General features: G+C 43.1%; 1 protein-coding gene across 1 annotated transcript in view; it reads right to left on the bottom strand.

Annotated features, from left to right (window-relative positions):
- The window catches only part of PLCG2 (phospholipase C gamma 2), a 104,034-nt gene that overhangs the window by 47,502 nt on the left and 28,669 nt on the right, over window positions 1–27,863 (bottom strand). Inside the window, exons 3-14 of the mRNA XM_032766117.2 lie at window positions 19,782–19,922; window positions 16,070–16,163; window positions 14,615–14,662; window positions 10,123–10,207; window positions 9,241–9,324; window positions 7,740–7,783; window positions 6,391–6,463; window positions 4,735–4,836; window positions 4,424–4,542; window positions 2,101–2,186; window positions 1,345–1,465; window positions 28–196 (exon numbers count right to left, since the gene is read on the bottom strand). Of these exons, the coding sequence (XP_032622008.1) occupies window positions 28–196; window positions 1,345–1,465; window positions 2,101–2,186; window positions 4,424–4,542; window positions 4,735–4,836; window positions 6,391–6,463; window positions 7,740–7,783; window positions 9,241–9,324; window positions 10,123–10,207; window positions 14,615–14,662; window positions 16,070–16,163; window positions 19,782–19,922 (1,166 nt within the window). The remainder of the gene's footprint in view (window positions 1–27; window positions 197–1,344; window positions 1,466–2,100; window positions 2,187–4,423; window positions 4,543–4,734; window positions 4,837–6,390; window positions 6,464–7,739; window positions 7,784–9,240; window positions 9,325–10,122; window positions 10,208–14,614; window positions 14,663–16,069; window positions 16,164–19,781; window positions 19,923–27,863) is intronic.

Below are 27,863 nucleotides of genomic sequence, written 5' to 3'. Positions count from 1 at the left end.
AGGAGACGCTTAGTAAAGGAAACATGCCTTGATGATGAATTTTTCTTTCAGCTGGGTTGGCGACGGCAGCTGATCTGCACTGACTTCGATTGGTTTCATTAGGAGTTGGTTCCCAAACACCTCCTTGAATACTTTGGCCATATGGCGCTGCTGTTCCACACTGCAGTGCTCTTCAATTGACAGGATCACTGGGAACCTTGGTAAAAGAGAACAGAAAGGCAGAGGCAGCATTCAATTTCTGCTTCTGAAAAAGCCAGGGAAGGGGGGAAAAAAATATCCAAAGCAAACTGAGGACTGAGTGGCTCCGGGGAAAGGCTGCAGATGTGCAATCACTGAATCACACCACCACCACCAAACATGAGCAGTGTGAGGAAGTGTCAGTGCATTCCTCAATACATTTACTATGCTGATGGTTTGATATGTCTGAAGTACTGGGACCCCCGTGTGCACTGTACATGGTTATCTGAATGTCTGATCATGGTGAGGAACCCATGTAGCTCAGTTAGCCAACTGCAACAAAGAGGTTTGGAACACCTTGAATATTAAGACGCCTTTTCTTCATTATCAAGCTCCCAAAAATGAAGTGTTTCCAACCAAAATAACAATGTGCCAGATTGTGGCAACTGAGTACAGGCTCAGACTCATGTAGACGGCAACAATCCCAGTGGGAGCTTTGGGAGGTATGTCATCTCCTAGAGCTCCTAGCCTGTCCCACCCCCAAGAGGGTGAAATATGTTCTCTCCTCTATGGCCAGCCAGTTACCTTGCATGGTGAGGAGTAAAGGAGCCTGCAGCCCCAAATCCTTCCTGCCTCCTTCCTGCCAACAGGCAATACTTTTCCTTTTAAAGGTGTTTTAATGAAGGGCCTGAAGAGGAGAGCTGAGATACTGCTGTAGCCCATGTTATCACTGCAGGAAGCATGAGCAGGGATTCCCCATCTCCTCAGCTGCAACCTCATCTACGATGGTAAGTTTGGAGCTGTGAGCTTCCCTTTCTCTGATGCTCTGCTCTCCAGTTCTAGTATTTTTAAAATCATATTTATTAAAGTTTTACAGCCGCAAACTCATCTTTACAGACAAGGTCTCAAGCAGAGAGATGGGGAGCCTGTTGGGGCATTTCCTACCTGCCCGAGCAGCATCCTGACATTTTGTGGGCCTTTTCTTGAAAATAGGATCTATTAAGACCTAAAATTCTTGGTGATTTACAAAAAAATGAAAAAATAATCACATTAGGGAAAAGACAGGCATCTTGGCCTTTTCAATTAACCAAACATGAAAGGTTCCTTTTCTCCTGAGGAAAACTCTAAAATCCTCTAAACCAAGTTTATACATTAACAAAAACCCACTCTGATGTGACAAATGCATGATCCTTGATTGCCTGCACCACGTCATCGAATTTGATTTTTGTTGTCCGTGTCCATCCATGATAAATGATCGGCTTCCCATCAGGACCATCCCAGCAATCCACTAGTGCAGACATAGAATAAATAAGAGGCCATCTAAATAACTCCAATATACAGAACACAACACACATACTTTTATGTTATATTAAAATGATTTGCTAAGTAGATTTATATCCCTCACAGAGGAGATTAAGTTGCATAAAGTAATAGTAATAAAAAAAAATAGAATATGGAGGTTCTAAAAGCACACGCAGCTAGGAACAGAAAAGTAGGAGTTTAGGCAGCTGAATTCTGGGTTTACTAGTGTCCACCAGAGTTTAAAGTGGCAATATGCTGCTCCAAGAACAGCACCTATCCTAGATGTACTGGAGAAGGGCAAGCTGGGGCTTAACCAATTAATTTGGTCATTCTGGTAGCTTCATCTCTGGTGTACACAGTGGAATAGGTTTTAAAAGAGCTACTTGAATTTTAGTGTTTCAAAGAAATAAAAGAAAAGCAAGCGAGTAGGGAAATGATGGAATTCTGAAGGATGTTGGTTCTAATAGTTAGCACATCCTTTAAACAAAAAGAGAGGATTAATTTTGTGTTACAAAAACTACAAGTTTTGGTTTTGCTGTGCTTAGCAACCACAGGAAGCTATGCAAAGGTGAAGAACAAAAGCATTCCTGTCACAAACCACTCCACAAGCTTGTTACTCACGCTCAATACATCGACATCCCATTCGAAGGCATCTGATATAAGCTTCTGTGGAAGATTCACTTCGAAGCTGGTCTCCTGTGAGGTATCTGAACAGTAAAGAGGGACCATCAGAAGGAAGGCAACAATTTTAAAAAGGGTCCCATATATTCTGTTGCAGAATTTCTGAATGTTGAATCTTTTTCTATTGTGGAGGTTTTGAATACTGAATTTTTGACTCTCTCTGAAGTGAGTGGACTTCTCTGAATCAGATGCTAAAGCACCTTGGCATGGATCAGTTAGCAAGAATTTCCAAGAGTTCATTCATTGCCCCTTGCCAACTTTTTGTAGAGTAGAACATCTCTACAATATATCCAAATTCCACCAAGTCGAGGCGAGGTCAAACAGCGTACCTGTCTAGTGAAAGGGAAAGGTCCTCATATACACCATAAGCCATTTTTTTCTTATTATACATGTTATTTAATTCCTTGGGATATTTTCTTCACTTGTTCTTTTTTTAAAGCAATGTTAGATGATAAACTTCCCCATTCCTGTGAATTAATGTTCCATTTTGTTATGTTGCTGTTGCACCCACTGCTGTTTAAGTATGAAAATTCACCATTACATAGATTTGTATCTGGCCTAACAGTTTGCATGCCACAGTTCACAGAGGACAAGTACTGAGAGCCTTACTACAGTTCAGAGAATTTCTATGGTTTTGACAAAACTTTCTCTGCATTGTGCTGACTCGATGTTTGTGAAGGAGTGGTAGGAAGAGAGGGGGAGAGCTGGAGTAGTTTCTTCACCTCAGTTTCACTCCACACCTGCTCCCCTTACCCTCTTCTCCCCTGACCTGTACCTCCTCATCCCAGTTTTCTTCTCTTTCCATCTAGCTGATCCCCAAGTAAACGCACCCAAAAAAATTAATTGTGGCACTAACATGACATTTGCTGCCATCAGACTGCTCACTCTACTTGTGTTATACCCCTTCCCATAGCCTGTGTGTCTCTTGCTATTCAAATTGTAAACTGACTGGGACAGAGACCATCTAATACTTTCTACAGCATCTAACACCATGGGGCACCATTGTAACAAACATGATTCATAATAGTAAAATGTTTAACAGGAAACCCGCCCCCAAAATGATAATTGCCAACAATGTATTAAACACAGAACACATTTTGGTTGTACAATAAATCCAGAACAATAAGGAAGATCAAAGTAAAGGTTGCTACTTTTAATTTCGCTCTCACATGCCTTTGTATAGCAGCACCTCTGGTCCCTCTCTGCTAGAATCCTTGTCTCCCATACAAAGGCCATGTAGGGCTAGTTCCTAGCCAGTGGAAATGTGTTGTTTCAAGATCCACTAGCCACATGCTTCCTCTTCCCTGAACCACCCCCTTCTGCAGTGTGAACTGTCACAGAGCTTTGGTCTATCCCAGAGTCCCCACTCCCACAAGCAGCCTGCTCTTCCCCCATCTTGCTCAGAACAACCATCGCAGTTCTGCTACATTTCAGGTCATATAAAGGAGGACGACAGTTTCCCAAAATGATCCAACCATGTTAAAAAATTATATTACATATTATCTTGATTTCAGAAGCAGTCTGGGAGCAAGGACACCAGGTGCTGTCACACACTTCTTTTGTAAGTGTAGATAATATATAAGCTCAAAATACTATCATAATCCTTCTCTAGATGTTTATAATCAGAGATGCATGCCCAACAGACTAAAATGCTGTAAAATACAGGTAATGCTCAGAGTATCGGTATCTCTCGGTAAATACAACCCACCACAGTGAAATGAAGTGGTAAATAACGTGTCCCATGGAGACACTCTGACAGAGGACTTTAACCCAAATTCTGCAGCCCAGTCTCAGGCAAAAGTCCCACTAAATGTGGCCAGCAGGATTTGACCCTTTAGGCATTGTAATGCCCAGGCACAATGATGCTAACTGAACAGAGCTGTAGGTGTCAGGAGGAGCGGAGATTCCTTCATTAGCATGAATTTTTACACCCACAGTCATTCAATCCCCATCTTCTGGCATCAAGGAGTTACAGGAAGCTCAGTGTGGCAGTCTGAGCTCAGCTTCTGGACTACATTCTTTTAACAAAGTTTCCTGTGCTCTTCTCTTGGGGGCGGGAGGGGAAATGAAGGGAAGGGGTTGTGTTTTCTGACACTATAACTCAGTGAAAAAAAGTGAGTGAGTCTTATCAGATGCAATTTCTCAGAAAGGCTTCACAAATCCAGTCTGAGCACCTCTAGTGTAAAACTTAAACTAACATTTGCTTCTCTTAACATACACCAGGTCTCTCTGATCAGAGACAATCAAGATTTTGGAAACTTACGTGTTGTGAGAGGAAGAAATCCAGTAGTGGGACAAAGGGTTATTCATATCCTGAGCATCTACTGCATCATATTTATCATCCCAAATACTGTTTTCTTTTGAGAAAAGATAAGTGAGAAACTAAAACAAAAAAAGAGAATGGATTTAAATGCATGCAATCAGAAAAGAATAAAGAATTTAAACACTAACAACAGAGCTTAGAGGAACTGCCCTCTTGCTAACAGAGGGGGATTTGCCCAGCAAACTAAATTTCAAGGAACTAGAAGAGAAAGTTAAATGTATATAGAACTATAAGAAAATATTTTATCTCACCTCATCCACAAAGAGGAAGGGCTCACTAGTTTCTCTCATAGTGTCATCTATAAATTTTGTCATTCGTTCTCGGACTTTACTGAGATCCTGTGCCCAAGACTCCTTTGAATTAAGAAAAGTTTATCATTTAAGTTGTTTTATTTTATTACCAAAAAAGATAATAAAACTTAGTGAATGAAATTATATATTATATAATATGAAAGTGACAGACAGACACTCACAGTAATGATTTACTAAACTGCATTCTTCACTGCCTACAGTTAACAGAACTGCATCTTTTGATGAACCCATCCAGTAAGAAAGACTCTCAGTGGTTCAGGCTACTGCTGCATTTAAAATCAGTGTCTAAGATCACATAACGATACTTGTAAGTGGGTGAAACCAGAATATCTGAAGTTTTACAAACCTCTCTAGCTGTTTGAGTTCACGGAATTTTTCTACTGTAATTTAGGTTCATGTTTTTTTCCTCAAAGAATATTCAGTAATGGCTTTTTGTTAAATGTTTGTCCAGGGCCTAGTACAATAGTCTGGTCAGTGACTAGGGCTCATAGGCATTACAGAAATAAAATAATAAATGATAGTTTAAAAATAAAAGATAATGTCTTTCCTAGCTAACAAAAGCCTATGTGATGTTTTAGGGATCTAAGATGCCCTCTGTCTAAATGCTAGGCTGTCACAGGTGGGGACTCTATATATGGGTGAAATCCTGGCCCTACTGAAGACAGAGAAAATCTTCATTCTGGTCTCTCCTAACTTTTGAGTGCTTGACTTTACAACCTTTATGCTCTTTCAACATTGTTTTGTAGGGGAAAAGATATTAGGTATTCCCATACAGGGAATGCATGGGAACAATGAACTTCAGTGTTTGATTTGAGTGTTCAAACAAATTTGCAAGCCTGGAGTTCAGTAGTGGCTGTGGAACGTCATAAAGCTTAAACATACAGAAGACCTCCAGACTTTCCAAAGATGTAGAATATGCACACTGTAATACAGCAGGCAGCTTCAAAAATGAACTGCTTTGTTCCTTTAGTGAATCTTTGGCCTGACAGTTTTTTTTAATTATTCATTACTTTATGAGTCAAACTAAACCATGCTGTCTGTGAATCAGGATCAGAACTGTTACAGATGAAGACAAGCCCCTTCCCAGATCACTGAACCCAACTGCCTCAAGTACAGGGCAATTTCTTCAAAAAGAGCACCCATCAGGAGTGAAATTCCGGTCCTTTTCAAGTCAATGGCAAAACTCTCTTTGATTCCAATGGGGCTGGCACACCATCCCAAATATTTACATTGTGCCAGCCGCAGTGGGGCCAGAGCCAAGATTTCAGTCCACATGTTTACCTCGTGCCACCCACAATGGGGCCAGGGTATCATCCTTGACATTTACATGTCAGTCAAGAACCACCTCCGTTTATTTAGAAGCTTAGCAGACCAGAAAAATCCATTTGCACACCTTTTTGTTCTTTGTGCAGTTGAAAAACAGTAGCTCAATGAAAGATCACGCTTTAATAATTAAGACTAATGCTCAGATTTAGCCCACAAGGTTCAATGCCAACTATCATCAGTCATCCTATATGTCAGACTGTGACTCTTTGAAAAATACATAACGCTGTGAACCTTGGTGAGGAAGAATTCTGAGTTTCATAACCTTCTCACCTGCTGCTCATGTAGCAAAAATCTCTGGAAGTCATGCAAATGAACTGCTGAAGCATCTGGACGGTCAGTATTTCTAGACCAAAGGAAAGGGAAAAATTTTAGAAGAAATGTTTCATTTAAAAAAAGAAAGGGGTAGATCAAATATCATATAAGTCAGGGCCTTAGCAGAACCATGGTAGACAACCGAATAAATTATATCATGAATTTACAACTTCATCCAAAGGGGGTCTTTCCATTATCTTTAATGGGCTTTGGATCAGGCCCCAAAAGCAGCTGGCTAGCATCTGGATCACAAGACTTTGAATCAGAGCTTCTGGGTTTCCTTCCCAGCTTTCATAATGATTCATTCTGTCACCCTGGGCAAGTTACTTAACTTCTCTCTGTTTACCTTTTTGTAAAGTGGAAACAACACTCACCTCACTAGGATGTTGTGCATCTTAATTATGGGACTATAACAATATTATTGTTGTAAATTATTTGCATAGCCATAATCCCACAAGCCATTTCTTCTGGATATTTATTGGATGAGCTGACATGGAGAACCAAAACCTGATGCCAGCAGTCCCAATGAGTTCAATAAATTCTACTCAGTAGACTAAAGAATTGGGCCCTATATTAAAGGCAACCATTTCTAAAGGAACTTCTCAAATGCTTTAAACAAAATTGTAGATGTAATGTTCAAAGTTATGATAAACTAGTTTCAAAAAAGTATAATAAGCAGCAATGCTTGTCATTTTTATGCTGCAGCATCTCATTTCTTCAACATGCTGTACAAAGAGTTAATTTTCAACTCCCCTAAATAGATAATATACCCATTTTACAGAGAGGGAAACTGAGATTCAATGACATTCCATGATTTAGGATTAGAATTCTGCCCTGCTTCTGTCAAGTCCATGCACCACATGCTTCTTCAGTTAAAAATTAAACTTCGCCATCAGAAGATATAGAGACAACTTCTGTCCTATGCTAAACATGAGGAGCTCTGACTGAAATCCATCTGTGGGCAAGGTATTGGCACTTATCAACAGCTTCCTTATGCCACTCTTCCTCTGTCCTTACTCAGGAAATCTTCCACTGAAGTCAGAATTTTAGGATGCGTATCTTAAAATGTGAGATGTTAAAATTCATATAAAATGGTATATGAAAAATGTTCACTCATCTTAATGAGTACCATAGCAACAAGATATGCCACCTCTGGTCACTAATGAAAATACCATTACAGAGAACAGTGACATCACTTAAAAACATGAATGGACTTTGAGATTCCAGGAAATCTTTGGGTATGCAAAGTCCTGAAGTGTTATAACCAACACACACATGCACAAAATTATAGTAACAGGAAATCTCACCCAAGAATGAACACAGAAGAATCCTTTTTGAATTCATCAAGAATCTTAAGAGGAGGAGAGAAAAAGAGAGACACACAATAATCAGAAATATCTGTAACTATTATCAGGGACAGAAATGTCTACTTGCATTTTATACAAGCTATGTTAACAAGATAAATTTTGAGTTAAAATGAAAGGTAAGAAACAACAGACTGTCATCTGTCGTGATTACGCTTCAGACCTTCTCCATGTAAAAGCATACAATTCACAGCCAAACTTGGTTTTGCTAATGCACATAATAAACACAAGCAGTCAAGTTTCCTGGTAGATAGCCCAGAAAAACTGGAAACATGTATCTTGTATCATATTTAGTCAGCTGGCTACAAAATCTAAACTAAATGGCCTCCAGGTTGGACCAGCAGAGTACAGAGCTTGGGAAACTTAGTTGTAAAAGTAATTACGCAATCTGAGGAGTCTCCTTGAAATGATGCACCAAGGGTGTGGACAATCAGATAACTAGTAAATCAGATAACCTCACTATACTGTGCTACGCTCTCCTCTTTAAGTAACTTTTTTCTGCTTAAGGTGTTTAAGTGAAGTGTCATGAAAAGAGACACAACAAGGTTAGCTAAACAAAGAAGTCTTACTTCAAGCATATGGTTCTTTTTAATAGCATTTTACAGACCTACATTACAATGATTATGCTTAATCTGCAAAGCTGAAAAAGAGAACTACTAATAAACTATGCCCATGTACAATTGAGGATAGAAGGCTTCAGTTTTAACAATATCCTACATATTCGCAGGCACAATTAACATGTGCAGAAACTAGCATTCAGATATTTATGCCAACATTTTCAAACTTGGGTGCTTAAAGTGAGGCACCTAAATAAGAGCCCTGATTTTCCGAGATGCTAAACACTTACAGTTCCCATTGACTTCATGAATCTGGATGGAATGAACATTTGGAAGTAGCGATCAAATAGTTAACCAAATAAATCGCTAGCATATTTCCATGGCATTTACACATCCCAGTGACTGTCACAAGCATGCCATACAGTACACCAAACATCTCCAGACATAAGGGAGAATGGCAGTGGTCATTATTTGGTGATCATGACATGTCACCGGCATAATTTAAAGAGTATCCTTTGGCATATGGGATAAATTAAATTGGGAAGTCATGCAAAAACAAAACCCTTATTTCACTTAACATTTATTAATTGCACCTGACTAAGGCCATCCTACAAACTGGGCAGAAAGACTCACATGATAAACAAAATCCCATTACATGTGTGCACACTTTCACCTTTTAAACACCCAAGAAGCAACACAAACTTCTTATCTATTTATTTTATGAATCCAGTTATTGGCACTGGTTGTCACAGACACATCAAATACAATACTGTAAGTGAGGGCTTTTCTATGGTGTGGGATGTGAGGAGAAATCAGTATTCACCTTTTATTCAAATCAAGCAGGATAATAGTATGTAGATTGACTATCAATCTATAAATGAGCTTACCGATTTCTGCTGTTCAAACATAATTTTCTTGTAGAACACGTGAAATTGTTCAAAGCTAAGTTCTTCTTTGGGAGCTCCTATTTCCTGTGAGGAGGAAGTATTAAAAACAGTGTATTTGGAATAGCCTAGGTTACACCTGTACAGCAAGAAATGTGACATACCCTTTCCAGGTGCCATAGTCTTCCAAGGCATATATGGCTGCCATATTTTTACTTTAATTGTTTTGACGTGATGGCTAATTGATTTCTTAACAATGACATTAACATGCTAATTGAACAAACAGAATCTTGATTTGTAATACACTGTTCCTACCCCTCATCTCTGTCCACTACCCCAGCTCAGAGTACCAGCAGGCAGTTAGCCAGTTGCTCACTTAAGAAGACAGCTGGCAGATTCTGAAGAATGACTCATTCAGTGCTCATTAACCAGAGTACTAATAACTATAATTCAGGGCTTGGAGAATAGAGAGGTATAAAGCAGGAAAAATAAGGAGATCTTTAAGGTTCCTGCAGGGATGTAAAGAGGTCTCAAAAGTTATTAACAGTTTTTCACATTGAATAGAAACCAAAAGTATTGCTTCACTCATAATGCAAATTCTAGCCTTAAAACAGGCACTGACCATATCTTCCTACACATTTGCACAGTGCTGAAAAGAGGGCCATGAGCCTGATTTTGACTTTGGATAATACTGCAATATTAATACCAGTAATAAAGATAATTAAAAAAGGTCTTCTGCATTACATTCAAACCTAAACTCTGAAATTAACCAATATTAAACAGATTAAATCACATGATAAGAAACAAAAGCCACAGGCAAGATGCTGCATAAAAGAGTCAAATATTTTCACCAAATACTGGACATCAGGTGCTTTGGATAATTACCGCAAATTTATCCTTCAAGAATTTCACACTGCCTACTTTGAAGTTTACTAAGGGAAGTATGGTCTTCAGTTCTCTAAGGCTGATACTGAAAAACAAGAGGGCAAAAACAGCATTCTGTTAGTATCTAGGTAACCTACAACTATCCAATGGCATATATTTTCATCAACACAAAAATTAAATTATTGATATATTTTTAAAATGTTCTCTGTCCATAGATCAATCCAAGTGCAACAGAAGTCTACTGACTTCTTTGAAAGTTGGACTAAACCGGGGTAGGCAAACTATAGCCCACAGGCTGAATCTGGCCCCCCAGCCATTTTAATCCGGCCCTCGAACTCCTACTCGGGAGTGGGGTCTAGATTAGGGGTTGCCCCGCTCCAGCCAGGGTTGGGGGGCACTCCACAAGGCTCCTGGAAGCAGGGGCATGTGCCAAAAAAATAAAAACTGCACCAAAAAGAAATCTGCAAAATTCTGCATATTTTATTTGTCAATAAATAAATATGGAGGCTCCAGCATGGCAGTGGGGGCCACCATGTCCCAGGGTGGGAGATAACCCTGCAGCCCCACGCCGGGACATAGACTTGGCAGTGAGTCTGCACTCGACGCTGACACAGCATAAGGGCCAAGTCTGCCCCAGAAACACCCCAGGGCCCTGCCCCCTCCGTGCCAGGTGCACCAAGATAGCAAGAGAACAATCCATGTGTGGGGCAGACAGACTCAGCCTGGCAGGATCCAAGTGTGGAGAGACTTAGTGTGGGGATCCAGCTGTGGGGTGAGAGGGTTCTGTGTGGGGCAATCTGGGTGCAGGTGGCTCAGTGGGGGGCCTGGGTGTGGGGGGGCCCTCTGGATGTACAGGGGCTCAGTGGGGGAGTGCAGGGGTCTCATGGGACCAGGGCCGCCCAGAGGATTCAGGGGGCCTGGGGCAAAGCAGAGAAGCAGCGGCAGTACGGGTCTTCGGCGACATTTCAACGGTGGGGGGCCCTTCAGTCGCTCCGCGTCTTCAGCAGCACTGAACGGCCCTCCACCGCCGAAATGCCGCAGAAGACCTGGAGCGACTGAAGGGCCCCCCGCTGCCGAAATGCTGCCGAAGACCCGGACCACCGCCAGGCCAGGGCTCACGGGGCATTTCAGCAGCGGGGGGGCCTTCAGTAGCTCCGCATCTTCAGCAGCATTAAAGGGCCCCCCACTGCCAAAATGCCAGCTAAAGACCTGGACCACTGCCAGGCCAGGGCTCGTGGGACCCCTGCGGGGCCCGGGGCATAGGGCAAATTGCCCCATTTCCCCCCCTCTGGACAGCCCTGCATGGGACTCTGCAGAGGTGTCCAAGTGATGGTGGTTGGGACTCAGGGGGGGGCTGGGTGTCAGGGGCTCCGGGTGCTGGAAATGGGGTGGGGGTCCAGCTGCAGGGGGCTTGTCGGGGTGGTCCAGGTGTGGGAGGTGGGGCTCCTCAGTGTAGGGGTCCTGATGCAGGGGGTTCAGGTGCAGAGGGCTCAGGAGCGGGGTCCCGATGCATGGGGGCTGAGCGAACTGTAGAGCAGCTCCTTCTGTACAGTGACCTCTTCCCCTGTGGCTGAATGGGGTTCAGACCTCCCACCTCCCTCATCAACTTCAGCTTTGGTTTCAGTATATCTTAGATATTTTTATGGCCACGATTACCACAGTATCAGAGTGCCTCACGATCTTTAATTTACATATTCCCAGAACAGTGCTATCATGCCCATTTTATAGATGGGGAAACTGAGGCACACAGCGACTAAGTAGTCACATAGGGTGTCTCTGGCAGAGCAGGGATGGGAACCAAGGCCTCAAGTTCCAGACCTTTGTTGTGACCCTTTAGGTGCCTCTCAATAGCTCTTTCTGGATAGCAAAGGCCTAAACTCAGGGATGACTTCATTACTGCATATAGCAGCAAAGCTTCACTTCTGGGGCTAGCCGGGAAGTGTCAACTTTATAATTAACTGACTAAAATTTAAAAAAAAAAAAAGTTAATTGCAGCATTCATCTGTTTCCTGGAGTTTTCCAAAGGTGGGAATCCTCTCTGGGTAAAGTAAAAACACCACCACCACCTCACAATTCAGCACATATCCAAGGCAGATCAGTTACGTTACCGTCCAGTAATAAAACAACTATGGAAACTAACATAACCTTAACTAGATGTAGTATCTGCTGAACCTTCTTTGCCCTATGGCTTTCCTTTGTTTCATGGTTCTCCGCTGTTGTGGTGCTTTCTTATCAAAATGCATCAGCAGCAGAGCAGGTGCCAAGTGCAGTGACGTGATCTGGCATCCAGTAAAGAATGGTGCAGCTGGCACACTTTGTCCTCCCACTCCAGACTAAGCAAGTCAGTCTCTGATATCTAAAATCTCTCTGAGCCCTGTGACAGATCCAGACCAGTGGGGTACAGGAGTCTGGTAGAGGGCAAATATACTGGTCACTGGATGAGTAGTTTTCTGTTCCCTGAGTAACCAGAGCAGGGGCTGCACTAGAGTAATCAGGAACCTGCTAGAACCATTTAAGACAGACAGGCTGATTAGATCACCTGCAGCCAATCAAGGCAGGCTAATCAGGGCACCCGGGTTTAAAAAGGAGCTCACTCCAGCCAGGCGAGGAAGTGCGTGTGAGGAGCTCGGAGCAAGAGGCACAAGGAGCTGAGAGTGAGAGGGTGTGCTGCTGGAGGACTACGGAGTACAAGTGTTATCAGACACCAGGAGGAAGGTCCTGTGGTGAGGATAAAGAAGGTGTTTGGAGGATGCCATGGGGAAGTAGCCCAGGGAGTTGTAGCTGTCATGCAGCTGTTACAAGAGACACTATAGACAGTTACAATCCACAGGACCCTGGGCTGGAACCTGGAATAGAGGGTGGGCCCGGGTTCCCCCCAAACCTCCCAACTCCTGATCAGACACAGGAGGAGTTGATCCAGACTGTGGGGAAGATCACTGAGGTGAGCAAATCTGCCAATAAGCGCAGGACCCACCAAGGTAGAGGAGGAACTTTGTCACAGCCCCTATGCTTGAGAACCCAATTCCGTTCGTACCCTTCCATCTCTGTTTGTATTGCAATAATCTGCCCAGTACTACAGATTGCTTGTAGAATGGTGTTATTTCCTGCAATAACATGTTTTCATCCAGACAATGAGAACATGTTTTATTTTACTCTTAGGAAAAGGCTAAATGAGAGGAAACGAATGTTATTTTCTGCACTGAACAAGAAGTACAAACATTAATACTGCTGGGAAAACGGGGTAGCTAAGCTTCATTAAAGTGCCACCCACCAAGGGGTTAACTTCCTTCTCAAGGCATCGTACAACTTACATCAATTCTAAAGAGAAATTTGCAGCTGAATTTGCAAGACAGCATCCTCTGCACTGCAACAGGCTATCCAGCACCTCGGCTAGCAGAGCAAGGATTCTCTCTCGCTATCACTCACCATAAAGGGAAATTTTGAAGTCTAAAATCTACACCATTTTTTGCATGGGCCTGCAGTGAGCAGCTTCCATTTCCCACAGGAACCCAAATATGACACCTCCATAATTACAATATGCTGCAGCTTCCTCAGCCAAGAAGCATGAATCCTGAGGTAATTCCTAAGCCCTAGGTCTCCTCCCCTGACACATAACAGAGTAACGATCGTAAACCATCCGGCCAATTTCACCAAGTTATATTTACCAAAGCAAGTTCTTATAAGTGAGAACTCTGCAAACTCTCTGGATCACTGCCAAAGTCCTCAATCTAATTCTGAAAGACCACTGCTGGCTTCCTCCCACCTCTATGTTTAAGGACTGTCTTGTGTTCCCTTGCCTAACCTACCCCATTTCCCAGGATCTCCAGAATGACCCTGCTCCATGTCCCTCAGACTGTTCCCCCATGGATCTCCTTGTCCCTACCTCACCTTCCAAGGATTGCCCTGTTCTTTCACCCAGTCATGCTCCCCCTCCTCAAGGCTCTGACTCAGTGTGAGGAGGAAGGCCTGTTGTGACTGCTGCTGTTAGGCCAACTCCATCTATGCCCTCCTCACTCTCTTCACCCTCTCAGGCAGTGCTGGGGACATAGCCAAGGCAGGAAAGCAGAGTCCCAGCCTCTGAGTTCCCACTTGATTAGCCTCTACATAGGAAGCAGCTAGGTTCTGCTGGCAGTCAGGAGCTGAAAGCAGGAGGGGGAAAGCATCCCCTCTCCCTGCCTAAAACTACACTCATCCTAGTTCCAGCCATGAAGAAAGGGCGAAAACCAAAATGATACATTTCCTTCTCTGTTACACTATGTATATGCATCAGTGAATTTCATATGCTTGATGTCTCCATAACAAAACAGAACAAATTACTAACGAAAGAGCAGGTGCAGTGTCCTGGATTCTCACATGTTACCTAAGTCACATCTTTCTTATGCAAAGTGATGTTTGTTACTTCAAAATTCTACTCCTAGAAAACGTAGAAAAACTGATGTAGAAAAACTGACCATGAAAACTAAGCAAAACCTGAAAAGGATGAGATTCATACCTGTTCCTTCTAGTCTGGTCAACAGAGTAGATCTGCTTTCTCAGCCAGCTTAAAAAAAAAAAAACCAGAAAAGTTATTTTAATAATTAAGAACTAACAGAGCCTGTTCAATATCACAATTTCAGTGATGAAAGTAAGCAGAGATATTTAAACTGGAAATCTAGCACATTCTGAAAAATGAGTCACAAGCATTTTCAGGTGCTGCATCTGCTGTATCTGCCTTGGTTAATGTTTGTGGCTTTACAATAGTATTTTCCCATTTCTAAACAAAATGTTTTTGCCTTCCCCTTGCTGCTGTGTGACAAGCCCACATAAACAAGGGAAATGACTAACCATACATATGGGAAACAGTGAAAATAACTGGGCACAAAAGGGCCAGATCTTCAGCTGGTGTAAACTGGCATAGCTCCATTAAGTCAATGGAGCTACACTGATTGACACTAGTTGAGGATGTGGTCTCAAATATCGTCAAATGCATGAAGTAAAAATGAAAAAGAGAATCCGCTTAATCTCTTCTAGCTGTAGTAATCTTTTACCTATCTTAGGTTAAAAAACATAAATCAGACAGAAGTGTCAATTTTAGGGCCAGCATCCCTTTACTGATATTGGCAATACTGACAGGGAAGATCTGTTTATATAGACATGTTTCACCCCAAAGGATAAACATAGCATTTCACTAAAAACCTCATATAATCTGTCTATACAGGAATCACTTTGCTGTTGCTGAAATGTAGACACCTCTAGAGTCATGCACAGCAACTATATAACAGCACAGAGCAACACCATACACAAGTTAAAGACAGGAAGTGAGGAATACTTTTTCTCAGTTGAAATTGGATTTAGATGGGTAGGGCATCAACACCTGAGCTGCAATTTGGACAAACCATCGAAGAAGACAGACAGAGTGGCAGACCATGACTTTCCCCCACTGTTAACAAAAGGTGAATGGGGTGAGAAAAGGTCAGGTCTGGGAGGGACCTCAGGGCCTGCTGAGAAGAGGGGGATTCTCTGCCCAGGGCTGGGTGGTGGGAAGCGGGGGGAAGAGGTTCTAGATGTGAGATCCTGAGAAACTCTGGTTCACTTGAAACAGATGCCAACACACACAGACCAGACATTCTCATGAACTTCTTAAAGACTTTCTTTGGCATCCAAACCTGGAACCAGGTGAGTTTATATAACAAATCAACCAACCAACCACAGAGCCAAATCCATCACAGTGTAAGTGGCCATAACTTCATAGAAGGCTATCAAGTGGCATATGCTTCTACAAGATCTGAATTTGGACCACACTTTCTAGGTATAGCATGTGTCTGTAGAATATTGCTCTTAATGTAACTGACAGACCACATTGGTTTCATCCTTGAAAATGTCTTCTCAGTTTTTCACTGTCAAATTGCAAAGAAGTGTCAAGCTGTTGAAGTCTCTCTCATAAACAAAGGCGAGAAATTCCACGTACCTCTCTGTGATTGCAGGTGTAGAAGCATTCATAACTTCTTGATGCAAGATATTCAAGCCACAGAGCCATTTATCAGCATCATCTTTGGAATCAGCTGCAAAGATTAATACACTGTGAGAAATATTAATACATAACAAAGACAATCTGTGATGTTTAGATAAGCCCTGGTGTATGAGATGGGTTGGCTACCCATTCTCTATGATAATTTCACTACAGAGCTTTATGCTGCCAATCCAACACATTCCAATGAAAGAATCTATGTTAGTTCTTAAGGATTAAAAAAACACAACCGCTAGACCTATCAAAAACATCTCCTTTTAAAACTTTGTTCATCAGAACATAAGAAGTTTCAAAGCTGCAGCACAATTACTGCCAACCTACAACTAGGCTCTCACTGTGATACAGCAGAATTTTTGCTTTTTCCATCTTCAGGTCTCAAGGTGACCAAAGTGCATGCCATGGGCTGAATGTAGCCCACAGCCACCCTCTCCTTTAAAATGAAAATGTGGCCTGTGGATACTACAGATTCCAGCATGCAACGCTCTAACCCTAATCCTTAACATTTCTGAGTGGCCTGCAAAACAATCCTTCATCTGGGCTGCCATAATCACACCACTATGCACAGTCTATGCCAGACTCTGGTTTGGGGGAAAGTTAACTTCTTGCATAAGAGGTGTGTTTGGGAGAAGAGTCTTTAAATTCCCTCAGACTCCTGCTGCAGAATTAGAGCTCAGATGCTTGTTCCTTAACTTTACATTTTCAAGTCTATTTTCAGAAGGAAAATGGCTAGAAATTTTATTTTGTTCCAAAATGAGTTTGCATCTACACTTCTAGTACCCACAAAACAGAAGGGCCTGCTGGTGATGATCCAACCTGATCTGAATAACTACTAGTCAGATCATGTTCATGCACGGCATTCTGGGAACTACAGTCCCTGTGGGACACAATTTTGTATTATTAAAGGTGCAGGTGGGCTGCAATTTTCCTTTCATGTTGCAGATTAGGCGCAGCCTTTGCAGCCCTCAGTTGGGCAGCATTTGGACAGCCCCGCGTTACCGCATTCCAGTTCAGAAATTCATCAAAGCATCACTCCACCAAAACAGTCCTCTCGAAGAATTATTTCCAGCCAATATCTCCAACTTAAGCAATTTCTGCAATATCCTTTAAAACAAAAACAGTCTCTCAAAAGATACAGATTATTTTTAAAAGTATACTTTCAAACAATGCTCTATTCTCCAAAACTGAAGCCAGAGCCCAGCTTCAGATCCCTGTGGAAATCTTTTTCAATTATTTACGTTTTTGGGAAGGACAGACACTAGTCTAACTCTCTCAAAGCAATTCTGCCCATAAAGAAAGCTGCCATTCCCCCTTAAGTAACAGTTACTTTGTATTGTTCTCAGAAACCAAGACAAAGTGCTTTCACAAAGGAAAGGATTTTCCTGATATTGAAAATATCAGTCATGTTGTTCTGAGAACCAGCGTTATGGCAACATACCTTCTGGTACAAATTGTTCTCAAAGTACTTGCAGAGACTAGATTCTGAGAGAAAAAAACAAGGAGAAAATACAGCCCAACAGTGCTGAGTGCACAATTTATATTTAAAGTGACGCTGCACATTCTGAAATTTCAGGGATATTATGGGCTTAATCTAAATTCAAATCTGGTACGTGGAGCCAAATTTTCACAAGCAGCCATTAATTGTCAACACACAAAATTGTGCATGCTCCTTCACACGTAAACCCATTTTTGAGTACACCAATCCTCTGTGCAATACATTATTTCACAAGCATAAATATGGGGTTTGCTTACACACATGGGAAAGTACCTCAACTAGGGAGTGCATCACTTCCACATTTAAAAAAAAATATCTACGGCTGTTAGAATTATAATGCTTACAACACACTGATCACTTCTCTACTCTACTAGGAACATCTTAAAAATTACTTCAGTTTTTATTACAACTTTGCAAGTGTCAGTTTCATGAACATTAAATTCAATGTTGATCAAGCATAGGACCAAGGGAATTCCCATATGCAGTGAAACCAGCAGTCCATGTATTCCGGTACCAAGGAAGATTCAAGACCCCTTCAGTAGATAGCTATCCTCTTCTTCGTAATCTCCATTGATTAGATATTATTTTATGCCCTGAAGTATAAGGGTTTATATCACATCCAAAACTCTAGTTTTGGCGCTTTTTAAAAAAAAAACAAAAAAAAAAACACCCTTTTTAATGTAATTTGATGATTTCATTTTCCATAAAAATATCTAATCCATTTTTTAAACTTTCTAAGCTTTTATCTTCAGTGATATCTTGTAGCAAAGAGATTCATAGAATAATATTGTGTTGCACATAAAAAGTATTTCCCTGTATTAGTTTTCAATTCCCTGCCTTTCAATTTGATTAACATCCCTTTTCCTCATATAGACATGCACAGTCCATACAGTGCACTTGAGCATGCAATTCACCTCCTATTCCAGTGGTTGGCCTCTCATAGGGTCTGGTCAACACTGCAGAGTTAGGTCAATGCAAGTCACCTTATGTTGACCTAACTATGGAAGTGCCTACACTTAAATTTCGCTCCCGATGATGTAACTGCCCTGCTATGCCGACTTAATAACTCCACCTCCATGTGGAGTGTAGAGTCACAGTTGTATAGTTAGGTCAATGCAATGTCAGCGTAGACAATGTGTTGCTTACATCAACTGTTACTGGTTTTCAGAAGCCATCTCACAATGCCCCATACTGATGGTACAATTGATACAAGCGCTCCTGGTAAAGAAGCGCACTGTTGACACAAGGAGCAAAAAGCGTAGACACGCACAAGCAGTGTAATTACTGTCACGACCGTATGTCAACGTAAGTTAGGTTGACTTAATTTTGCAGTACAGACATGGCCTAAGTAAACTGACCCTGCCAGTTGTGTGGTTGGTTTTTCTGATGTGGTCTCAAAAAACTAGGCTATAGATCCTAAATTCACTTTTACTTGTGACCCCAGGCAGGTTTCAAACCTTGGGGTGAGATCCTGGCCACAGTGAAGCCAACGGCAAAATCTCCATTGACTTCAATAGGGCCAGGATGTCATCCAGACTCCAGTGCTAAAAAAAAATCTCACCCGAGATATTTAATTGGAAAGGATCTACACTGCTAAACATGAGCGAATGAATAAAAGATATGTATTTCATAAAAAAGACTCTCTATAATGTTCCTTCTAAAGAGGCATCAGGCAGCTGCAGGGTATAAAAAAATGGATCGACAGAAACATACAGATAGGGATTTACTATATATCTCCTGCTTATACCTCACACTTTTGCCTTGCAGTGAGTGACAGGCATTTCATCTTCCTAAAACATACAGTGCTGGTGTCAAGGAGAGCACAAGACTGCTTGCAACAATTCAGACACCTAAAATGACCCACTCATAAGCCATGAAAATGATCACTTTAAACAACACAAGGAAAAAAATCTCACCTAATTTATTATTTTACACAAAAATTACAAATGCCACAATTCAAGGGCACTAAAAGCAGTAAGGGGAAAAGGGTACTCTCTCTCACCCTCTTCAATTTTAAATGTTTGGTATGTGTTAGGAAGGCCAGAAAGAAAAACAGTGTAAGCTTTGCATTACTGCTCTGTCAATGCTATAAATCCCTAGTTTGGAGGGTTTACTGTTTAAGGGTTAAAGAAGAAAGACACACATAAACAAAAAAAGTACCTGCTAAGCTTAAGGTGTTGAGAACAAACTGGGTACCATAAAAAATAGTGAAGCAATGCTCTTTATACTGTGTTGCTTTCCCACGCTCAAAATCCTTTGCATTTTTCCCAGGGCGAATTTCCTTTATTTCCATCAGGTCCACTGAAAGAAAATAACATGTGTCAGTACAAACTGTGCTTACATAATTCCAGCAGAGACCAATGCAAAAAGACAAACAAGCCAAAACATTTATTATTATTGTATTAATTTATATGATTCTGACGGCTGGGACTTGCTACTGTGGTGACTGCCTAAATGTGTTTCTGCCCTCAAGGCTGGGCTAGGGGAGTGTGGGAGAGGAAGAAAAAGGTAGTTTTTTTGCAGAAATTTGTTAGTCTCTAAGGTGCCACAAGTCCTCCTCATTCTTCTTATTCCTGGGATCATGACACTCTCTCCACTGACCAAGTTATGTATAAAATCAGTAGGCTCGACAGAAAGAGCTGTCCACACACTTTTGCAGGTGTCATTTACTTTGGCACTGGTGTTCCCTTTTTGGGTGGCAAACTGTTTGAGGGGACTCTAAATGGACCACACACCACCACCACCACCACCAGCAGTTGATGTTACTTTATTTGCACCATGAAACCAACTCAAACTTTTTCTCGTCTACAGAACTTGAGCAGTTTTTGTGGGAAATCTACACTTTACATTTAAGTTTCAGAAATCTTTTTTTGGCTAAGCCTCAATGTAACCATTACGATATCTACGAACCTTCCTCTGCTCAGATCCAAACAGGTCTCTGCCTTTTAATACAACTTTTAGCACTGCTGAGTGACCTGTGCCTTCCATAGAGTATAGCTACACTTCAAAAAATCATGAAAGGAGAACACTGTGCTGATATGTGGCCTAAAGTCAGTCCTCTACTTATCATAGTCTGAGGCATAATATTTGTGAGGCAGCACTGAAATAGAATATGTGCACTCTTACGATAAGATATTTATTAGAAAACTGAGGAAGTGGTTTCGTTCTGCCCGTAGACTGGACAGAAGCACGCATGGCTCTTCCTACTTTTGACAGGTCAAGAGTTACTGGTTACTGTTCAAAAAAAAAAAAATAAGTTGCACAGCTGCTCTTGAAATGTGTTTATCAAACCATACAGCATCAGAGGAAATTGACTCGGGGTTTCTGTTTGTGTGTTTTACAATTCAGGGATACAGACGATGTATTTTAAAAGAGCACCCCGTCGCTACTAGATCACAACATATGAAATGTAGTGAAATAAAGAGGGAAAGGGCTGACCACCTTTTCTAAAGCTCTGTGAGATTAATTTTTATGTGATGTGGTTTGGTGTGAGGTGCTGGAGAGGGCTGATCAGCAAAGCTTGGATGGTGGAATATTCAAACACCTAGGAAGTTCTTATTGTGAGCGAGACTATCTCAGGCCAAACTTACTGCTCCATTTGGAGTTGTTTATTCCAGAGATGACATTGCTGCTAGAAAAGGGGAAGAAAATTATTATTTTGTACTGAAGTAGCCCTTAAAAGCTGCAGCCTTTGACCAAGTCCCCAATTGGAACAACATGGAACAAACAGACAGATATTTCCCCCAGATATTTAGCAGCAAGATAAAGTCACCACTCCTTCTCCCAGACTCCACTCATCAACTTCTAGTAAGAATAGTGGGAAAAAATAGATGGAAAAAATCTCCATCCAAATTTTTCAAATGTGGCTGCATAGAGTAGGCCCCTAAATCTACATTTAGGCATTGAAATATGTAGCCTGAATTTTAGAGATGTTGAGCAATGAAGAGCTCCCACTGAGTGTTCGGCCCCTCTGAAGTTCTTAGATACCTCAAATGGATCTGAGCGTATCTTAAGGTGTCTGTGATGGGTTACCATAGCGTCACAGTGTCCACATTTTAAAATGTTGGTGTCACTTCCCAAGCATGTCAAAGGGAGTTTGACAAAGACACATCAGGGTGCAGAGACAAGATTTCAATTCACAATAAACCAACAGGAAACATTTATCAGATTCCCTGTAACTCTACTTGAGTGCCTTAACCAGTCAGTCACCACTCCAGACCTCCAATCTTGAAGGTTATGGGTTTAGTCTTGATGGATCTCACAAAGAAAGGCCACCTTCAGTTCACCCAACTGCAAAATGGATACCTGATCCATGGCAGTCAAAGGCAGTCTAACATGATACTGGCCACATCACTCCCTTGTGTACTGTGGGCTATGAAACTGACATGCTTTAACCATGTCAGCCCAATAAGTCATTGGCTGGGGGAAACTTTGACTTGATTGTAACTCTACTGAACACCATACACAAAACACAGAGATAAAAACAAAGATTTCCCAACCCTAATTGTTGTTTCCATTTTGAGTTACTATTACCCCATGCTGACCTCTGACAGAGAAAGAGACAAGCTTGCTTAATTTCTTCCCGGTTGCACACATACACACCTTCTTTTCCCTGCATTATAACCGTGATACCTCACTCTCATGTTCTCACTCTCTCTGGTGTGTATGTGTTATTTTGGTTAGGGGTGTGTTTTTTTATTTTTTTACCAATATAGTTATACTGATACAACCCCTAGCATGGATGCAGTGATACTGATATAAGGTACAGCTTGTTCCCCTTTCCTTACAGGAATAAGTTATACTAGTTATAAGCACTTTTATACTATCAGGGGTTATACACTTTTAACTATATCGGCATAGTTAAAATGGAGTAAGTTTTGTGTGTGGACAAGAAGAGCCACACTGCATCCCAGGCTCTGCTCAGATGTGCTTTAGAATTCATTTAATTGGAGGGCAAATCACATAGTAAACTTATTACCCAGTTAAAACAGGTTAGGGCCAGATTTTCAAAAGTGTTTAGCATTGTTCTGCTCAGCGTTGCAATGCCTAACAGATTTAGGAGCCTGTCATTTTTCAAAAGGGATTTAGGCACTCGGTGAGCACAAAAAGACGTTAAAAATCTGGGCCTAAGTGACTAAGCTTCACCATGAGGGAAGGTGGTTATGAAAGAGGGAGAACAGAAAGAATGAGAGTGATATAGGTCAACTTCCCTATCAAGGTTCAAATTCAGTATCTTTTATGTTCCTGGAATAATTATACTTTATTTCCCTTAGAAAAAAAGTTCTATAGAACTTTATAGGGATGAAATCAATAGGTTTCTGTAGAAACTATCCTAAATTAACTCTAGAATATAAAAGGATAACCATTCTGTAAGGCTGTTTTTTAATCACCTTGTTGAATTTTATATAAAGATACATAATTCTGTGTTGAATTTTATGATGATGATTAAAACTAGGCCACCCTATAGAAGGGCCATCCTTTTGTATTAAGTACTATAGGGCTTTCCCATATGGCCTATATTGTGAATTGTGAGTGGGGACAACACACTGGGAAAAAGTGCTCTCCCTAGGGCACTGTCATGGTGAAAATCATGGGTTAGACCCTCAGAGAGAGAGAGAGAGAGAGAGAGAGAGAGAGAGGAAGAGCCACAACAGACGTGACCCTGCTGTTGTGCAGAGCTCCTCTGACTTCACAGGCATAGAGCTCACTGTAGGATTAAACTCTACAACTCCACTATCCAGACTGGCTGCCCCTGACTGAATGAGAAAAGGGTACAGCCAGGAAAACGTATATCCTGGAGAAAGATTTTATTAAGATGTCTCAAATTCAGTCCGGTAAGTTTGCTGTACTGACAAAAGCTTATAATCAAATATCTATAATGCACTGGCAGTTGAACAAAATGGTCTTTTATTGGGAAATACAAACGGAAAATAACTCCTGCCCCCGCAATACTTGTAGAACGCACCAGAAATTCTAACATTTGCCACCCTCTTGCTGTCTTGAAGCATTAGACCCGTTCATCTTCCCAATCGTGTGCTCAAAATATAAAGCCAAGTTCTGCCCCCAGATACGCACACAGGACTCTCGTTACACCAGTATGTATGTCTAAGGGTAAATTTTGACACCAATGGCCTGATCGTGCTCCCACCATAGTTAATAGAAATAACACAGGGCCCGAAAGGTAGCACTTAAGAGTTTCAGGCTCCCTGTTGGTCCATAAAAGAGTACTCAGAACAAGACAACTAGCACACATCCCAAGGAAATATATAACCATAAAACAAATCAAATAAAGCAACAGACTCAAACCCAGCAATGTGAGTAAGAGGAAAACCTCACATTTACTCCAATAAATCTCATGCTGGTTTGGACAGCCAGAACCCGCTAAAACGGTTTCAAAATGTCAGGCTTCTAGTTTTCATTTCATCCATTCCATCAGGTGGCTATTTCTGTGGGGTTTAAAAGGATTTCCTTGGGAGGCTAGTCAGTCATCTTCTCAATTTTGACTACTTATTCAAGTGGCTACTTGTCCGGACTGGATCCCAAAGCACCTTCAGTTACCATAGTATTTCAGGCCCTGAGATGGATTTGTGGTATAGTGGCCTGCGCATGAGGCTAAGATCCAGGAACTTTCAAATTCCAGTTCCAGCTCTGCCAGTGGGATGCATAGTCTTAGACAAGTCTTAATTTCTATGCATTGGGAAGTAGATAAATAGTATTATAACAGATGTTGCATGGATTATATGCACAATGCCTCCATGAGCTCCCATTGCACCAGGGCTCAAGTTTTTTGCCTGACAACTTTTGACCCAAGAAATCTATATTCTTCTCCATTCAAATAAGTTACCAAGAGAAATACTTATTTAAATAGTCACATTGTTCAAAATACGCATTACTATTATTTTTAATACAGTAGCGCCTAGAGACAAGGACTAATCAGGACTGGGACCCTTATGCAGGATGCTGTACGAACTCAGAATAAAGGACAAAATTTACCCTCTGCATGTAACCAGCAGTTGGAAACAGAAAGTTTCTCTAAGAAAATGCATATGCACAGGCCAGGTTCGCCCCAGCTAGATGATTCCAAGTCTGATATATATTTATATATTGAAACCAATAAGTAAGATGAACTTCAGAAATCCCTACAAGCCATCTACCTAGCTATTACCAACTGCAACTTCTCGTGTCTTGCTTACAACACTCCTGTTAATATATCCCAGAATGATGTTGGCTTTTTTTTTTGCAACAGTGTTACATTGTTGACTCATATTTAGCTTATGGTCGACTATGACCCCAAGATCCCTTTCCACAGTTCTCCTTCCTAGGCAGCCATTTCCCATTTTGTAGGTGTGCAACTGATTGTTCCTTCCTAAGTGGAGTACTTTGCTTTTGTCCTTACTGAATTTCATCCTATGTACTTCAGACCATTTCTCCAATTTGTCCAGATCATTTTGAATTTTAATCTATCCTCCAAAACTCTTGCAACCCCTCCCAGCTTGGTATAATCCACAAACTTTATAAGTGTACTCTCTATGCCATTATTTAAATAATTGATGAAGATATTGAATAGGAGCAAACCCAGAACTGATCCCTGCGGGACCCCACTCGTTATGCACCTTCTGGCATGACTGTGAACTACTGATAACTACTCTCTGGAAATGGTTTTCCAACCAGTTTTGCACCCACCTTATAGAAGCTCCATCTGGGTCAGGCCTGCACAACTCGTAAAGCGGCAAGGGTCACATTACTCCAAAGAAAAAAGCTGAGGGCCGAAACCCCCCGGCCCCGCAGAAACACACACACCCGCCGCCAGAACCTCCCGGCCCAGCGGAAACACCCCACCCCAGCACCGCCCAGCTCTGCAGAAACAAACCCTCCTTCCCCAGCGCCGCCACACCAAAACAGCTGTGGGCCAAAAAGGATGGTTGGGGGTGGGGAGGTGATACCTGATTTTAAATCAACCAGGGGCTCCCAGCTGAAGAGGTGATTAGGAGCCCTCAGGGTCAAATTAAAGGGCCCAGGGCTCCGGCAGCTGGGGCAACCCGGAGCTTTGCTGGGCTGGGGCAGGGATTTAAAGGACCCAGAGCTTCTGCTGCTGAGGGGAGCCCGAGCCCTTTAAATCCCAGCCCCAGCCCATCCACTGGAGCCGCCGCCAGGATTCAAAGGGCTCTGGGCTTCCCGTGGCGGTGGGGAGCCCTGAGCCCTTTAAATCTCAGTCGCGGCCGGGAATCTCTGCGGGCAGCCCAGAGCCCTTTGATTCTTGGCCGCGGCTGAGATTTAAAGGGCTCAGGGCTCCCCGCAGCTGTGGGCCAGCCCGAGTCTTGAATCCGTCCGCGGCTGCAGGGCAGGCTTTTTAGGAAGGTGAGGCCCAATCCGAACATTTTCGGCAGGGCCCCAGCAGGATGACATTAAAAAAAATGTAAAAAAAAGACTTTCATTCTTAGCAACCCAGTGTTCCTGATAAAAAAGTTCTGCCACAGTATGTTATTTTTGCTACAAAGGTTACCATACGTCCGTATTTTCCTCCCAGATGGCGATTTAAGAACCCAAAAAGCCTGACATGTCGGGAAAATACAGATGTATGTTAACCCTACCTAAAGTTCTTTTTTAAAAAGATGGGTCTGAACTAGAAATGAGCTCCGCCACTCCCTGAGGGTGTGCTAGGGTGCACATGTGTGGGTCTCAGCTGCTCCCTGCCCACCTCATTGAAGCAGGTATGCAGGATTACTTCCCTGGGAACTGCAGGGCACCAGTGGACATGGGGCTGGCTGGAGGTGGGGGGGGGAGGAGGCTGGAGGTAGGGTCTGGCTGCAGGCTGGGCAAGGGGTGTGGGGCAGGCTGGAGACGGGGTGTGGGGTGGCTGGCTGGCTTCAGGCAGGGCCACGGGGGAGTGCGGCATGGGTTGGCAGGGTTGGAGACAAAGGAGTGCGGGACTGGCTGGCTTCAAGCAGGGGGGTGCGGCAGGGGTTGGCTGGAGACAGGGAAGGGGGTGCAGAGCTGGCTGGAGACAGGGGTTGGTGCAGGGCTGGAGGCAAGGCAGGGAGTGCGGGGCTGGCCGGAGACAGGTTGGCTGCGGGCAGCGGGTGCAGGGCTAGCTGCAGACAGGAACTGGTGCAGGCAGGGCAGGAGGTGCGGGGCTGGTGCGGGCAGGGGGTGCAGCAGGGGTTGGCTGTGGGCAGCTGGTGCAGGTACGGAGGTATGGCCCATCCTGTATGGTGAGTGCCCCCTCCTCCTGCCTCCCCCACCAGGGTAGCAGCAGCAGCCCGGGGCTCAGGGGCTATTTAAAGGGCCTGGGGCTCCCCTGCTTCCACTGGCCCAGCCCTGTAAATAGCCAAGTGAGCCCTGGGGAAGTGGTGGGGCTCCGGGGGCTATTTAAAGGACCAGGGCAGCAGAGGCAGCTGGAGACACACACACCCCCAGCTACCCCAGGGCTCTGGGGGCTATTTAAAGAGCCCGGGGCTCCCCTGCTTCTACCGCCCCAGCCAAAATAGCCGAGGAAGCCCTGGGGAAGCAGTGTGACTTCAGTGGCTATTTAAAGGACCGAGGTGGCAGAGGCAGCTGGAGCCCTGGCCCTTTAAATACCCCCAGAGCCCCCTGCTACCCCAGGGCTCTGGGGGTATTTAAAGGGCCCGGGGCTCCCCTTCTTCTACCGCCCAGCCTTTTAAATAGCCACAGGAACCCTGGGGAAGTGGAGGGGCTCCGGTGGCTATTTAAAGGGCCAGGGCGGTAGAAGCGAAAGGAACCCTGTACTTTTTAAATAGCCCCCAGAGCCCCACAACTCTACCCTAGAGCTCCAGCAGTGGTGATCTGGTGGCAATTTAAAGGGCCTGGGGCTCCAGCCCCTGCTGGGAGCCCCAGGTCTTTTAAATTGCTCCCTGGGGAAGCTGGGCCTCCCCGGTACAGCACACTGGCTTTTGCTGGTACACCATACTGGGGCTTGGGCATGGGGCCCTCTTAGGGGCAGGCTGATTCAGGGGAATTTGTTGAATTGGCCTAAAGCCGGCCCTGGCGGCTGAGATTTAAAGGGCTCTGGGCTCCCCACGGCTGCCGGCAGCCCAGAGCCTTTTGAATCCCAGCCGAAGAGCCGGCCGCTGTGGTCACTGCCAAAGAAAATGGCACCCCCGGTCGCCTAAATGCTTGCACCGGTCCTGGACCCAGAAGCCAGTTTTTGATGTGCTGGAGAAGGGGGAGCCCATGAAGGGACTCAAAGAGGGGGGTGACATGGTCAGAACACCATGTCAGGAA

This window comes from Chelonoidis abingdonii, chromosome 19 (assembly GCF_003597395.2).
Source record: "Chelonoidis abingdonii isolate Lonesome George chromosome 19, CheloAbing_2.0, whole genome shotgun sequence".
Classification (NCBI taxonomy): domain Eukaryota; kingdom Metazoa; phylum Chordata; order Testudines; family Testudinidae; genus Chelonoidis; species Chelonoidis abingdonii.
Note: the sequence above shows the minus strand (reverse complement) of the source record. Positions and strands in the feature narration are given on the sequence as shown.